Source organism: Natator depressus, chromosome 7, assembly GCF_965152275.1.
Source record: "Natator depressus isolate rNatDep1 chromosome 7, rNatDep2.hap1, whole genome shotgun sequence".
Taxonomy (NCBI): Eukaryota; Metazoa; Chordata; order Testudines; family Cheloniidae; genus Natator; species Natator depressus.
In genome coordinates this window covers 80,704,042-80,720,682 of record NC_134240.1, presented here as the reverse complement: position 1 = coordinate 80,720,682, position 16,641 = coordinate 80,704,042, and the positions used below count along the sequence as shown (strand labels likewise).

General features: G+C 39.1%; 1 protein-coding gene across 1 annotated transcript in view; it reads right to left on the bottom strand.

Moving 5' to 3' along the window:
• Positions 1 to 16,641, bottom strand: part of TET1 (tet methylcytosine dioxygenase 1) — a 122,729-nt gene that overhangs the window by 16,228 nt on the left and 89,860 nt on the right. The window contains exons 9-10 of the mRNA XM_074958895.1: positions 14,446 to 14,535; positions 13,908 to 14,045 (exon numbers count right to left, since the gene is read on the bottom strand). Coding sequence (XP_074814996.1) covers positions 13,908 to 14,045; positions 14,446 to 14,535 — 228 coding nt within the window. The remainder of the gene's footprint in view (positions 1 to 13,907; positions 14,046 to 14,445; positions 14,536 to 16,641) is intronic.

Genomic DNA, 16,641 nt, shown 5'->3' with positions numbered 1-16,641 from the left:
TCCTGGAGGTACTCTAAAAGCCTTTGCAGAAGATTTCTGGGAAAAGCAGCCTTATTCCGTCCTCCCTGGTAGGACACTTTACCACGCCATGCTAGTAGCAAGTAATCTGGTATCACTGCATGACAAAGCCTGGCAGCGTATGGTCCCGGTGTTTGCTGGCATTCAAGCAACATCTGTTCTTTATCTCTCTGTGTTATCCTCAGGAGAGTGATATCGTTCATGGTAACCTGGTTGAAATAGGGGAATTTAATTAAAGGGACATTCAGAAGTGGCCGTTCCTACTGGGGGGAGGGGGCGGGGGGGATGTGGATTGGCGCTGAGCTGTTCACATTTGGCTAGCAGGGATCTTCCTTGATACCAGCCACGTGGTGCGGGGGAGAGGTAAAGCAATCATCACAGAGAATTGGATGTGGGCGGGGGGGGTTAGTTTGGTTTCTGCTGCTGCACGTTAACAGGAAAACCGCAGCACTAAATGGCCAACTCAATGTGCTTTGCTTGGTATGGGAGAGGAGGGCACTGCTGTTATCAAGGTTGCAGAAGCTGAAAGACGATGGCTTACCATGGCCGCCTGCAAGCCGAATTCTGTTGCCCGGCACTGCGTGTGTGATCTCTAACACCAAAGCCGCAGGCACTCAATATAAGATGCAAAATGTGACCTTGTACCAAAATCACATGTGCTATGTAATGTGAATAGTGTTGTTCACTTTGAAAGAGTATAGCCATTGTTCTGTAAAATGTATCTTTTAAAATACTTCACTCCCTTCTTTTCCTCCAGCAGCTGCAAATATTTCAAGCCTCCCTCCTCCGTCCCAAAGTCTATCTCAAATAAAGCGGCAAAAAAAAAGCACGCACGATGAAATGTTGGTGTTAGTCATTGATCAAGAAGGATCGCAGGCAGGAAGCACAAATTTTGACGCCCAGAGTCCCGGGGATAGACCGGTATCCAAAACGAGGTACGGGGGAAGGGAGGGTCCTCACCTTGAGGAGGCTAACTATAAAACTAACAGATAAAACTTTTAAACTCCAAAATTTCCAAAAACTATTTACAGATATCTAAATATATTATCACATTAAGGAATAAAGCTGAAGCTTTGGGCACTTGAGGTTCCAACCCAGACCATACAGCGGCGAGAAGGAACTGGAGAGGCGGTTGGTCTGTCCAGCTCTTTATTTCCATGGTCGGAGGCATGAGGTGAGTCAGGGTGTATGTTCAGACCAATGGACACTGCTTTCAATATTTTCTGGCTCTGGGCGCATATGTACACACGATGGAATACACATAGGGACCAGCAGTCAGAGAAGAATGCATGTCTATTTTAAAAATTAAAAGCCTGGTGCCAGTTCTGGTGGTGCATGTGTACATGCGTGCATTTTTGCACATCAAGAGACAAGTGCCTGAAAAGTCAAGCCTTGTATGTTTTTAATATTTATTCTCATCTCCTATGCTGGAATTTTCTCTGGGAATTTCACTTCTTTAAACCATTTTCATCTTTTCAGCTGACCTACTATAGGGCAGGTAGGGACAGGGAAATATTTAGTTTAGCCCAACATTTTGCCATGCAGGGCCAAATGGAAAAAAAAGATAAGAGGAAAAAATATGGAGGGGAGGAGCTCATCCAAGTGAATTATATGACAAAACCAATACAAAATTCAGCACATGTGGCAGTTTTGTTCAATGAGGTCCAGGACTTGCACTGAAAGCGTTACAGGTCAGGGTTGAGGTACATTGGCAGAGCTGTGGGTACAGACAGGGTTACTCCACAACACAAAGCATTAAGACTATATAAAATAGAACAGTACATTTATTTACAAAATAATGAAGAGACATCATTGTGCATGTATGCAGAATGCAGTGTTGGAAAGTTTAACATAGGTAAACTTTCATTCTAAGCACCTCACTTATCTACCTGTGCATCTAAAAAGAAGACTCAAATAGCAAGTGGACCAGACTATTCTATGGATTCAAAAATTAGTCCTAGACGGCAGCAAATTATGATCTAAGAGTCTTTTAGATGCTCTAACAGTTTGTAGACAAAGCAGAGTAGTTTGCTCTAACAGTTTGTAGACAAAGTCCTTTCATTAATGGTGGACTCTACATAAAGTAATGCATTGGAAAACCTTTGGAATGTACTGTTGAGAGCATTCAAAGTAGCTTTTTACATGAATTACTATTAATATTCTATTTCAAACCAATCAAAAGCAGATTGAAAAAGACAAAATGCTATACTATTTTGGATTTTAAGTATGATTTATGTCCTGCTGCATCTCCTGCTGTACTAAATATTTTTTCCAAAAGAAACACTAGTTGGATCATCAAGGATACTTAATAGCCAAATGAGAGAATGCTGGCCAAATTGTTTGTTTTGGATATCCAATAAACTCGAAGATAAAAACCATGAGTTACTTTGGATTTAATAAAGTCTTATTAACAGTTGCATGTTCATATAGAAGCTGTTCAAACCCCTGCTCATTTTTGTTACCCTTCTCTGTACCTTTTCCAATTCTAAGATATCTTTTTTGAGATGGGCTGACCAGAACTACATGCAGTATTCAAGGTGTGGAGACACCGTGAATTTCTGCTCTCTTTCTAAGATGCACCCATAAATTGAATGAAATGATTAAACCATTTGAAGAAACATCTGTAGCCAAAGAGTTCTGAATCCTGTAGTTCTTTGATCTGCGTCTCTGGCCACTTGAACTTCTTGAGTTGAATCTGATATAGCCTTTTCCACTACGTCATTAGTAAGAACAGATGTTTTGAACTGAAGATGCAGCAAAGTGGGCAAAAAGCATTTCTGAATTTGGAAACTAAATTTCCTGTATAGTTCTTCTCTGTGTAGATCAGGAACAGAATAGATGTCCTTCGGAAACAGAACAGATGCTCATTCTCTCAGATATGCTGCATCATCATTTAGCTCTGCAGTGGCCTGCTAAGATGGTCTCAGCACTTTGACAAGCTATCCATTAAGGTCCACTCAAGTCATAAGAGTGATTCACCAATTTCACAACGGAATTACTTAGCTTGCTTTACTTTTACTATTTTACAAGATCTACAGTACATAGTTCTATTGGATTATTACAGCCAGAATAAGTTCACAGTAGGTTATGGAAACAGTTTTGGAAAGCATTTCTGAAGCTCCTCTGCTTTTACAAAATGCAAAAAGCAGCAATTAAAATCCTTCCTTTGAAATGATGATGGTATTCTGAACAAGCAGAAAAAGCATTTGTAGAAAGCATGGGACATTTTCCACAAATAGCTATAATTAGTTATGATGTGTATCATGTCAGGTCATTTATCCTTGACAACCATCCAATGTTGCAGCTTGTAATACTGTATAAATTTATCAAACACATTACTGATATTCTCCAGAATGGTAACATAGTCACCTTTACCCATTCTCAAAAGGCATTTTAGCTACTGCAAATGTCTGAACTTCCATGCAAAGATGATGTGGTAGATTCATAACCAAAAGAAATTCAGTGAGCTGTTGGGGATAAATATTCATTCCACACACTAATTCTAGTGCATGTCAGTAGAAAAGTAACCTTCTGATTCTTAAAAAGAAAAGGAGTACTTGTGGCACCTTAGAGACTAACCAATTTATTTGAGCATAAGCTTTCGTGAGCTACAGCTCACTTCATCGGATGCATTCTGATTCTTCTGTAGGAACTACTGATTGACTAATGGTTGATTGACAACATTTACTGAATCTTGCTTACAATATACTCTATATTATCCTGTGAAATTCTCACGCTTTATCTGTAGAAAAGGCTGAAGAAACTGTTAATCAGTTCTCCTAGTAAAACTGATATTTTATTCAGAAACTGACCCCTTGCCTAACAAGAAATGTTTAACTTTTAAACTCTATGTCACAGAGTGACTGCCCCTGTGTGATGGAAATAGTCCAGAGCCCTTACACCAGAACAGGTACTCCCAGCGGAGCAATTAAGAAGGCGGAACCGCACCTGGGCTATACAGGGTCAAAGAGAGTTAAGTGAGGACAGATCTAGAAGGGGAACTATGCTGTAGAGTTGTACAGAAAGTCTCCTACCATGGTCCCTACAGAAGGGAGCTGGGCTGGGGCTGGGTCAAAGACCCCAACTGAAAGTTAAGTTTTCCTTTGGGAGAAGGCAAAGAAGGCAGGGCAGGTGAGGCCTTGCACTGTCTAGTTGCTCAGACAACAGGAAGGGAGACTACCTCAGGGAGCATAAGGCTGGATGGAAGATTTGTTGTTTGTTTGCTTTTTGCAATTTTGTGTTAATAAAGAAACCAGGCCCCAAGAAGGTCTGTGATTGGATTAGCAAGACTGTCAGGAGTTTTGTTTAAGGAGTCCCGAAGAATGGGAAAACAGAGGGAGGGCACTGCAGAGGCACTCTTGACCGTGAAGGGGAGATGGTCAGGTGGAGATCACTCTATTATACTTTACTATTGACATTTGTTTTGTTTTCACAAGAAGTCTGTACTGAGGACCGCCAATAAGCAACTCACTGACGTAACCATATAAAAAGGTATCCTTGAAGTTTCTAGCACTATAAATTCTACCTTTATTTATAGGCCATCTCCAGCAAACAACAAATTGTTGCAGGTCCACTGAGTAGGTGCTTATAATGAATTTTTAACTGCTGGTTTCTCTACAGAAAAAGCTGATGGTAAGCTAAAAAAGAAGCCAAACTCAATATGAAAGATTTGTACAGGACACTTAGGTTTAGCAAGGCAGACAGCTGTCCTACCAAAGTGTTTTCAAAATCACAGTTTTGCCAAATGAATTAATACTAGTATTAGATTTAGTAGTACTGGATGTTTGTGTGGAACTTTTTCTGGACTTCATCAGGTGTGTTAACAGAGATTTAGTGATTCTGATTAATCTAATTACTTGCAGTGATATGATAGCAGGTGGAATTTTACTGCTACTAACACACATTAACTTGACTGTCTTTGAATGCGGATGGTTCTCTGTATTATTTATTATTATTAATTTGTATTGCAGTAGCACCGTGAGGCCCCAACAAAATCACGCCTCCATTCTGCTAGACACAGAGTAAAGGACAGTCCTTGCCTTAGAGAGCAGAGCTGACAGTCTAAATCTAGTTTATGGATTTGCATGTGAAAAGAATAATGAATTTTAAGTTGCATCGTTTAAAATTTTTATTTTTCGCTGTGGACTGTGTGTTTTTATAGAAGAACTTTCCCGCTTTTTGGTTTTAATTTCATGTTTATGTCCTCATTGTCTGGAATGGAAAACATTAGATACTAGATTCTAATGATTAATCGCAAACAGTAAATCTGATTTAGAGAAACATGTCTTCAGTAAAGCATCATGCTGATACAGATAAAAAATAATAATAATTAACATTGTGGAACGTTATCTTTGCCATACATTTTGCATACAATACCAAAAACCAAACCTCTGGAGAATAAACAGCATGAAGTCAAAGGACATTTCTCACTTCCTTATGACCATTTTTTTTACATAGTAAAAGTATGTGTGTCCAGTAGAGTACTGTTGTTATGTTTGTAGCAAGAATGGGTTTTTTGTTCTCTTCTGCTGACATTTTAACATGTTTACCATGCAAAGCTGTGCAAGTCAGCTCTGCTTTTGCAAGTGTGTTTACAGGAAATTCCAGGAAGCTCTGGCAGTTACACTTGAACATGACGGTGGAAAGACCTACTTACAGCATTGAACTAATGGAGGGTCATCATCAAGACCAAATATGGAGGTATTTTTAAACATTTTTTTTTCTTTTTAAAAGACAGACTGACCGGTCTTTTTAATTCAAATAAGGCTCTCATTTTAAAACAGCTGTCATTGACACTAGCTTTGCTTTAAACATGAACTAAAAATAAAGCCTGAAAATACCTTCTATTTGTGTCACATGAGCACAATCTCACCTTCAAACTACCCCTTCTCCTCTTTCAGGTTCCTCAAGAGAGATAACTGCTGTCTCGAGCTTTACTTCGATGCTTCAGCTCGTGCTCTATGGAAGTCCTGGAGCATGGATTTGGTTCTCAGGGGCTCAGACTAGTCCATTTGCCCTCATCCCTTTCTTTTAAATTATTTAATATAGTTCGTCAAAGTTTCTTGTTTAAGTAATAATAAACTTTGAGAAAACACACATTAAAACAGGAATTTACTTAAATCCCTGTGCAGCAGCTCGATGATAGCTAGGACCCTACAGCACGTTGAGGCGACATCACTAGACATCTTTAAGAAGGATTGCTGGGAGATAGCACCAGTAAGTCTTGCAAAAATTAGTTCACTAAGGTACAACCTTCTGCCCAAGCAGACCACCAGCTGGAAGGGTGCTTTATACACATCTCCACTAATAAAACACCATGAAACAGTTTGTGAAGCAAAGAGAGAATTTTGCAGAGATTTACTCTTAAAGCAATGTCTTCCAGAGGTGAACAGAGTAATGATCATGCAGCTCTGTCAATAGTGCTTTCTGTCTCTAAAGAAAACTCAGTTAATTCCCTCGTAGTCAACCAAAGCTAGTGGATAACTGTCATAGTCTTATTGGTCCACAACACACAAAGTAGAGCAACTTCAATTACTTTGTATGTATTTGCCTACCAATTCTCCTTCAGCCCAAATGCACAAATTTTCTTGAGGGACTGTGGCATGAATCAGCAGTAATCATCCCTCCCTTTATATATCCTGTTCTATAGCACTTCTGAAGAGCTAGAACTTGCTGTTGATGCATTTGTACATATTTGAAATATTGTTCATATTTATTCAGTTTGAACACATTTCTACCAAATCCCTGTCCTAATAACTGCTTGATTTCCAACACCTTGTCCTCTATTGGGTATCATGTTGTATACAATATGGTTTTGGATTAGGCACTGATCCAGGATTTGGATTTGAAAAGGCACTCATATGAGGAAAAAATAACTTCCTGGAGTTAATTTCTGGTCCTTACAATTTTCATTTCCCTTGTGACCAAGTCACCAAGTTTTACAGTGCTAAATAAAAGCATATTGGCAAACTATAGTAAATCAGGGGTTCTCAATCTTTCTCTTTCTGAGGCCTCCCTAACATGCTATAAAACTTCAGGGACCACTGGGGGGAAGAGGTGAGGGGGGACTCAAGACTTCAGCCATGAGGGAGGCGGCTTGGGGCTCTAGGCTTCAGGGGCCAGGTAGTGGGGGAGGGGAGCTCTGGGCTTCTGCCCGACAGAAGCTTCTGCGCCGTGGGGAGCTTGGGGCTTCTGCCCCATGGGGCACTGAGGCTTGGGGCTTCTGCCACGTGGGGTGGGAGAGTGTGTGTGTGCATTGTAGCTTCAGCTCTGCGCAGTGGAGGGGCTCAGAGCTTCCTCCCTGCTGGGTGGCAGGGCTCTGGGCTTCAGCCACAAGGGGCGGGGCTTGAGGCTTCCACCCCACAGGGTGCCTAGCTTTCTGCTCTGGGCTCCAGCTAGTCTAATGCCGGCCCTGCTTCGGCTCACAGACCCCTGATTGAGAACCACTATAATAAATATCAGCCATTAACCAGGTTAACTATCAACCCAAAATTTTCAAAAGTGCACACAACAGTTAATGCATGCATGAAAGTCAGGGTAGTGTGTATAAAAATCTACAATTTACATATGTGGATTGGATAGTGGCGCTATGCAAGTTGAGCACATTCTCTTTAGTTGGATGCATTTTGAAAATGTGGGCCCTGATCTTTAAAAACTACTGCACTTGTACCATATGAGGTAGTTAGGATGGGGCTGATCCCTACACATTTCCAGTTTTAACAATAAAGCATATCCAGTCTTATAATTCAGTTCTTCTTAGGATATCCATTTGTGGCCAACTGATACTTGTGAATTGCCTGTGCCCACTAAGACAGAATGAACATCTGTAACTGCCACAAGTACCACACAACACAAGCAATATTTCCTTAGGAACAAAGGTCAACAAGGGTTTTTTTTTGTTTACAGTGGTTGCAGTATATTTCTGGCCCCACTGTATACATGCCCAGTAAAGCAATGCTAGTTTAAATATTTTGATAGTCCTTATCCTCAGGGCTTTAACTGTTTTTCATTCTGCACAAATCTATTAGTTTTACTTGGTGCTGTAGGGGGTGTGGTAGCCAAACACAATTCTGAGCACCTTTGGTAGCTACAATATAGGCATGTACATGGTCTGCAGGGTAACTGGCCATAGCTACTTTATGTTCCAAAACTGCAGGTATTATCAAATAGTTGTTCCGTATCATAGGTTCCGCTACTTCAATTAGTCTGTCTCTGACTTAAGAAACTAATATTAAAAAAACTTAACCAGTTAAATAAATCCAGTCTCACCTGATCTCCCTCTTGCTTTTTTAAATGACTTGGTTGAGATGACTCCTCTAGCACTTGACAATAGGCTCATAGTGATTCCACTAAGATCTGATAAAAAGAGTTTCCTGTAAAGCCATTAATAACACAGGCTTCTCTTACTTCCTCTGCAATCCTAGGTGGTATTTGGCCAGTACTATGCAATGGCTAGCCTTTCAAAAGCCCTCAGTATCAGCCTCCTATAATGGTGGCATTTTTTGGTTCTTTCCAACAACCACACCAGAGGTCAAGATTAGTGGATGAAGGTAATGTGACTTTAGGTGGAGCTAGATCTTCAGATCTTAAGGTTGCAGCCTGGTGGTAAATATGCAGTGTCCTAATCAATTTAAACCATCTCTTTATTCTGATCTTCTCTCTTCTTACCTCATTCTAAAATCCTCGGGATGGAAAAATCCTATTAGATCATCTAGTTCCTCCTTCTGCTAATGCAGGGATGTTCCCTACAGAACATCTAAATACAAGCTGCCTCGCCCAAGTTTTAATAATTCCAATGATGGGTATTCCAGCACTTTCCTTTATTCAAATTATTCAAAAAATTTCCCAATGTCCTGCTTAAATTTTCCATTGCTGAATGTTAATTATTATTCCCCGCTTAAAGCAAACCTGGACAATTCTGCATTCCTTAACAGTAACATATTTCAAATTTGTAGACAGATTATAAAGGAATGATATATTTATCTCTACAACACTTAAAATTCTCCTGATCGTCATAGGACAATTCCTCCTTTCCCTTAACCATCTTTGTTTCCCTTCTCTGTATCTTCCCTAGTTTGTCAATCTCAGAGCAGGTCTTCACTACCTGATGAATCGGCAGGTAGTGATTGATCCATTGGGGATTGATTTATCATGTCTCATCTAGACGTGATAAATCGATCCCCAAACGCACTCCCTGTCGACTCCGGAACTCCAGCTCGTGAGAGGTGGAAGTGGAGTTGATGGGGGAGCGGCAGCGGTCAACTCGCTGCCGTCCTCACGGCCAGTCAAGTTGACCTAAAATACGCCAACTTCAGCTACGCTATTCGCATAGCTGAAGTTGCGTATCTTAGGTCGACTCCCCCCATCCGTGTAGACCAGGGCTCACTTGAAATACTGGTAGAACAGTGAAAAACGTGCATGGTACTCCAACTTAAGTAACACTTATGCTATATAAAAACAGGTTTCAGAGTAGCAGCCGTGTTAGTCTGTATTCGCAAAAAGAAAAGGAGTACTTGTGGCACCTTAGAGACTAACAAATTTATTTGAGCATAAGCTTTCGTGAGCTACAGCTCACTTCATCGGATGCATGTCAAGGTTCCTTCCCGACTCTGAACGCTAGGGTACAGATGTGGGGACCTGCATGAAAACCTGCTAAGCTTACTTTTACCAGCTTAGGTTAAAACTTCCTCAAGGTACAAACTATTTTACCCTTTGCCCTTGGACTTTCGCTGCCACCACCAAACATCTAACACCGGTATTATTATTATTAGGAAAGAGCCCGTCTGGAAACGTCTTTCCCCAAAAAATCCTCCCTTACCTTTACACCCCCTTTCCTGGGGAAGGCTTGATAGAAATCCTCACCAATTTGCATAGGTGACCACAGACCCAAACCCTTGATCTTAAGAACAATGAAAAAGCATTCAGTTTCTTAAAAGAAGAATGTTAACAGAAGAAAAAGTAAAAAGAATCACCTCTGTAAAATCAGGATGGTAAATACCTTATAGGGTAATTAGATTCAAAACATAGAGAATCCCTCTAGGCTAAACCTTAAGTTACAAAAAGACACAAAAACAGGAATATCCATTCCATTCAGCACAGCTTATTTTCTCAGCCATTTAAACAAACAGAATCTAACGCATATCTAGCTAGATTACTTACTAAGTTCTAAGACTCCATTCCTGTTCTGTCCCCGGCAAAAGCATCACACAGGCCACTGAATGCATCCGATGAAGTGAGCTGTAGCTCACGAAAGCTTATGCTCAAATAAATTTGTTAGTCTCTAAGTTGCTATATAAAGAGGAATTATTGCCTTCTTAACCTGTGATATTATACACTTGCATGTATGGCATCTCCCTTACATGCAATAGCTTTGGTTCAGAATATTATTGCAAAAAACAAAAGTTTACTGCATTTTTCCCAACCTGAACCTCATTTTATGAATCTCTGCCATTTTTCTAATCTCTCTAGTTTGATATTTGGGGTGTGATTCTCTTCTTGCACCGGATTCACAAAAGTGTAATTTTGTTAACTTCAAATCACCGACTACTGGTTTACATTGTGTGCATGTGTGTAACAGAGAGGCGAATCAGGCCCTGGATTTGTACTTTATATCCTTTCAGTGTCTGCAGAGGATTCAGAGCCAGGAGAAGTTACATCTTAGTTTAATTTGTTTGTTTTGCTTCCTCTTTCAGATGATTGATAAAACTACTAAAATAAAATAAAACTCCTATGTTAACACTTGTGAAATCCAAACTGATTGCAGTGCCATTTATAATTATTCTTTCCCCATCAGCCATTTTTCAGGCTTTTTAAAAAGTAGTGATGCTTATGTTTATTTGAATTTAATTTTTTGTAATAAACGTATTAAGGCAGGGTTTCTAATGCTTCAAGGGGTCCCAATATGTCTCACTCACTGTATGAGCTTTGTGTACCATATTAGTATTCTACGTAGATCACAAAAAGTGATCAGACTTAAATGGCATGATTTATTCTTCATGAACCTCCATGCTGCTTATTGTTCATGAACCAGAGTGATGTGGCATGATTTGTGCTAGTAAAGAAGAAATCTGTAGGCACCCTGTGCTGCTGTGAGAATGAGAAAGTGCACTCTTGCCAAGCAGTGAAGACAGTGTGAAGAGAAGCTGAATGGGCAAATTGAAAGGTGCCATCTTCTCTTCTCACCAACTTCATTCAAAGCTAGGTAATGCTTCTGCAGTAGGGTCTGAAGTATGGCAGTTTCCTCACAGCCATTGACCCTCTCTGTGCAAGTATCTTTTGCTACTCTGCCAACCCTCTCTTTCCTATTGAGAAAGGCCAAAAGGAAGCAGACCGTGGACCACAAAGTCACTTTCCTCCCTTTACTTTTTCCACAGCCAGTGCCACAGACTGAATGGTATGAGTAGTCACATATAATTGTAGTTAGTCTCCCCACTCATCCTACCCTTCCCCCACTGTCAGAGGCACTGTCCAACAGTGAACATGAACGACCAGGATAGCTACTACTGCACTGGCCATGCTTTCATTAGTTACTTTTGAGCCATTCTTTGTAAAATCCACTGGGCCAAATGAATCCCTTGTGTAAATCCACTGATTTCAATGGATTTACACAGGCATGAAACTGACCCATTTCAGCTAATCCTTTGAAGCAACACAAATACTTGAGACAAATTCAGATTGACACCTTTAATTCTTATACATCTGTCCTCATGCCATTCAATTGCAATCATGGCTTCCACTTCACCAGGGAACACTGTACCTTAACACCATTGTTGTCAGGTACCTGAATCATCCTAAGAAGACTGTTAAAAAGATAACAAAAGAGTCTGATGGAATGAAAATGGATGCTATATTTACTGAGCAAAAAAGGTGCTTTCGTAAAGATAAAGTACATCTAGTATTTCCAAATACACATACCCTTGTAGAATTTCTAAGTATTTTTACACCACTACAGAGCAAACAGGAAACATTCACAGCTGCACACTGGTTAGCTTTTCCACATAAATATAGTTTTAATACCTTCAGTTTTTTGCTCACATGTGGTCTCCACAGAATCAATTCCCATAAAATAAACTAGATTTAAATTGCTCTAGCTAAAGATGAAGTTAATAAAGAATATGATTACACAACTAATTTGATTTGGAAAAATTCACAAAACATACAACAAAGAAATACAGAAGCATCCCTAATGAACATTTCCTGGTGCTGAAGTAACACCAATGACTCTAGATAAATAAATATATATTCAGTTGATCCCAATATGTTCTTTAAGGGGATCCTATATTAATTTAAGATCATCTAAGAAATTCCTACTCTGATACACTGTATTTTCCAACATCATCATCATCATTACTCTTTTCATGATCCACTCCTAAAACAGGTGGTAGTAGACATAAGTTCCATGTAATTATATCTTTTAGGAAAAATAATATTGTATGTACCAAAATAATCTTATTTGAGATATAACCAAGTTATATTAGCATACAAATATCAAATATACAGGTTATTCTCCAAAGGCAATACACATTTTCAAACTTTGAATTCTTAAATCTTCCCTCTGAATTTCCACACTGAGGAAGTTCTAGTTCAAGACATTTACACTGTATTAATAACATATTGGTTTTACACTATTCTGTAAGATATATTTTGTGAATTATTTTATAAGCTATTTCATAATCTTATCTGAGGCATTCACTATTAGCAAAACACTACAAGTCAATTCAGGATTGCTATTCATGGATAGCCTTTAAAGACACTTACAGACTTAAAGCCAGAGACCCCTATCCAACAAAGCACATAAGCACATGATTAACAGTAAGCATGTGAGTAGTTCCAGTTAAGTGAATAGGACTACTCACACGCTTAATGTTGGGCACATGCTCAAGTACTGTGCAGGATTGGGCTATATTTCTTAAACTACAGGAATATATTACATTAAATTTTAATTTTCCAGTTTTTGAAGAAGACACTAACCCTAATTAAGGCAGAGATTTTACATATACTTTTAAATACAGAGATTATGCTTGAATGCGATTTCCAATGACATTCACAAAAGCATCCCAACTATGCAGGAAGTGCTTGTAATTAAAGCTCAAACTGCTGAAAAAAAAACATTTACAACAGCATTCTTGGATTTATTTTGTTTTGAGCTTATCTGTCTTCTGGCCTCACTTTCTAAAGGTTATTTAATAGAAATGGTGTTCCTTGCTTTCACCTTTTTCCACTAATCATACAATGAACGCTTATGGTATCAACCACATACCACAGAATGACAACTAGACTCCTTCCACACTGGGACTGTGGGAGACTATTCCCCTTAATTAATACCAGAAAGACTTTTAAAAATAACTCCAGCACATGCTCCATGATATTACCTGGTCTATGTTCCTACCCATAGCTACACCAGCCTAGAGCCTGTCAGGCACTATGGTGATACGGAAGGAGAGGTTGGTGAATGTGAAAACTGGGAGTGATAAAATGTGACAGATAATAAGCTCATTTACATAACATCTTCTTCTGCAGGAATTTTATGCAATTCTTGGCTGCAGCGTATGTTTCTTTTATTTTACTTCAGACATCAAACCTTTACTGTGAATACGTTATCTTTCCTGAGGTAGACTGAGCATGCAGGACTTGTATATCTGAGATAGCTGTAGGTATTTTATCCTAGATTGCACCCTTGCTTTTCTTATTCTTCAGAATAATAAGGTGAATAATAATAAGCCTTCTGCAGGCTAAGAATAAACACACCGAACTCCTGTGGATATTTATACGAAGAAACACTCGTAATATTTTAGCACCTTAAATGCTTCATGCAAATGTATCGCTAAATGAAGCAGCATTTAAAAATCACAACAGAAAACAGCACAAATGAGAAAATTATATATACATACCACAGTGCTTCCATTGTGCATATTGTGTGTGTCCTTATGGGCGTGGGCGCAGAAATCTATACAAGCTGTAACACCAGAGAAAGGCCTACCATCCTGGGATCCAAGACGACAGTCTGGGCCCATGTGTTCATTTTCCACCTAAAAATAAAATAACTAGGTTTATTTGGAGATGGCACTGGGAAACTTCAGACTCATGGGACACACTAGCACTGATTGTTAACTAAATAAAGGTAATCAGGTAAACTGCTTTATCAGAAATTAAATGCTTTGTTGTGCAACCTGTAATTAACATGTGACATTCAGTAAGACATTACTGAGAAACAGCTGAGCCAGATTTAAAGAATTATTCGACTCCTATAAATAGTAAAAACTCTCTAGTTACAAAATAATTTACAAGGGTTATTAATCTTCAGGGCATAATCTGAACAGCAGCTGGGGTCAGGAAGACTTTTTTTCCAAGACACAGCACTACAAAATTGAGGTCACTTATCAAGAGTTTAAAGCCTGCAATTCCACTGCGTGAATCTCACAGACCTACCTGGTTCTGAAAAGCATCAGGAGCAAGTTTCTTATAAAGTGGAGCCACATCAGTAGCTAAAGTTTGCAAATTATTTTCAAGGTGTTCTTCCTACAGACAAAAATATTTACAGAGTTATAATTTACTTGGAACATTTAGCTCAGTTTGGAGAGGTAGGGACACAAACCATCAAAGTCAGGAAATTCAAAATTAACATGGTTTCAATTTTATATTTTATTTATTTTACTTCTGTTTCTTGTGGTTAAAATAAACCTGCTGTCCGCCATAGCAAAGTGTCAAAACACTGTAAATTACAATATTCAAACAAATAATAGGGTAGTATACAATTCATGTTTGCTAGTGGATAGGGGACACTAATTCATAACCAGTACACAAGGGGTTAACTTTAGTTTCGTTTTCCCCTTCACTTGCACAGGTAGTCTGGGAAGAGCAATAAACCAGACATTCCAGAGACAGAAGGGCGTTAGTGCCTGTGGGAACGCTAGCACACCCATGTGCTGAGTACTGGGAAAACCACATCTCGGGGAATCTTTTTATTATGTTTTTGCTTGTGGAAACTCGTTTTGATTTCAATTGGTAAAAGATCTGCTCCACCTGAAAAATCCTACTCATTACTGCTGCTTTATATCTGCAGAGTCATGCCACCAGTTTAGTACAGCATCTTCAACTCCTGTTTGGGAGATAGCTCCTCCCACTGCACCACAGCTCTTGATTGTTATATCTGATAATGACTGCCTAGCGAGGTATGCAGGGGTCTCAATTAGGGCAGGGACTGAGGATGTTTCTAAAAGAGGGACAGGACTCTTTTCCTCATAGAAACAGAGAGACAAAAATTGGATAAACTAGATGCCTTTCCATGAGAGGGTAATATTTAAGCCCTATTACTTGTCCCAAAATGTGTCTGTTTTCCCTAAAGACTGGCCATCCCAAGAAAATCGGCAAGTGGCTGGGGAAAATCAAAGAAGGCAGATGGAATAGGGTGACACGTGCCCTATTATTTTTTTAAATGTGAAGACCAGAGTTTTGCACATAATTCCAACTGCAGCCTTACAAACACATTACAAAGCAGCAAAGCATTATAACTTATGTTCTGCATGAGATTTTTCCTCCGGAGCGTGCACATGTAGCTACATACACACATGCGGTTTTCAGTCTTGAATTAGATTTACATAATGGCATCACACTGTGAATTCATACAATAATCAATTTATTATCTACAGCTAACCCATGTTTCTTCTCGACTGTATTCTAGGCAACAGACCGTTAGTTTAAATCTATACTATATGCTATTCTTACCTAAATGTATTATCATACACTTCTTTACATTAAACCTCATCTGACTCCGTCCAGTGCCTCAAATGATCAAAGGATCCAAATCTCTCTGTACATTGAATCTATCTTCTTCTTTATTTGCTATACCTCCTAGTTTTATGTCATCTGCAAAATGATCAATATCCAACATTTAGCTAAGACGAAGAAATACCTACTTGTTAGAATTAGTGACAAACCCAAATGAAGGAATAAAGGCTTTGTGATGACTTTCCCCTGATTTTTTTCCTGTATTTTTTTTTTTAAATTGGAATTGGAACTCATTATCTGTGAGTGGAAAGGTGAAAAATGCAGGACTTATAGGAAATATTTAGCTTCAGTGGTATACAGAAGATTTGGGTTTTTCAAGGCTGACTTTTGAGAAGGAATGAATGTCAAAACTGCACAAAAAAGCATGAAAACACCCTTATTGTCTGAACCTGAACAGGTTGGGTGTTTGGGCTCTCTGGCAGCAGTGGATGGGACAGGATAGTAGGAAAGGTTCACTGACGAAATAATATACCAAGTATATATTGAATCCACTTAACTAAGAATAACGGCCACTTGCATATGATGTGTTTAAACAATATGTATTTTCAAGCATATCAGGTTATCTGGTCAGGGTGCAAACAATCTTTTCCCTCAGCCCTCCAGAGAGAAGTGAGGCTAGAGACAGATAAGATCAGAAAAAAAGGGACCTTGAGGTTATTTTTACGTTCTCTCATGCTGGGTGAGCAAGCATGTCACTGCATAAGACAGGAGTCGGCTGTCATTTTTAGGAGCGTAAGCTTAATGGTCTTCACCATTCGTTGTAAAAAGCTTTCCAACAGCATAAACAAATCCACTAGACCCTTTTTAGTAGTGTACTCTGTATAATCAGTTTTTATG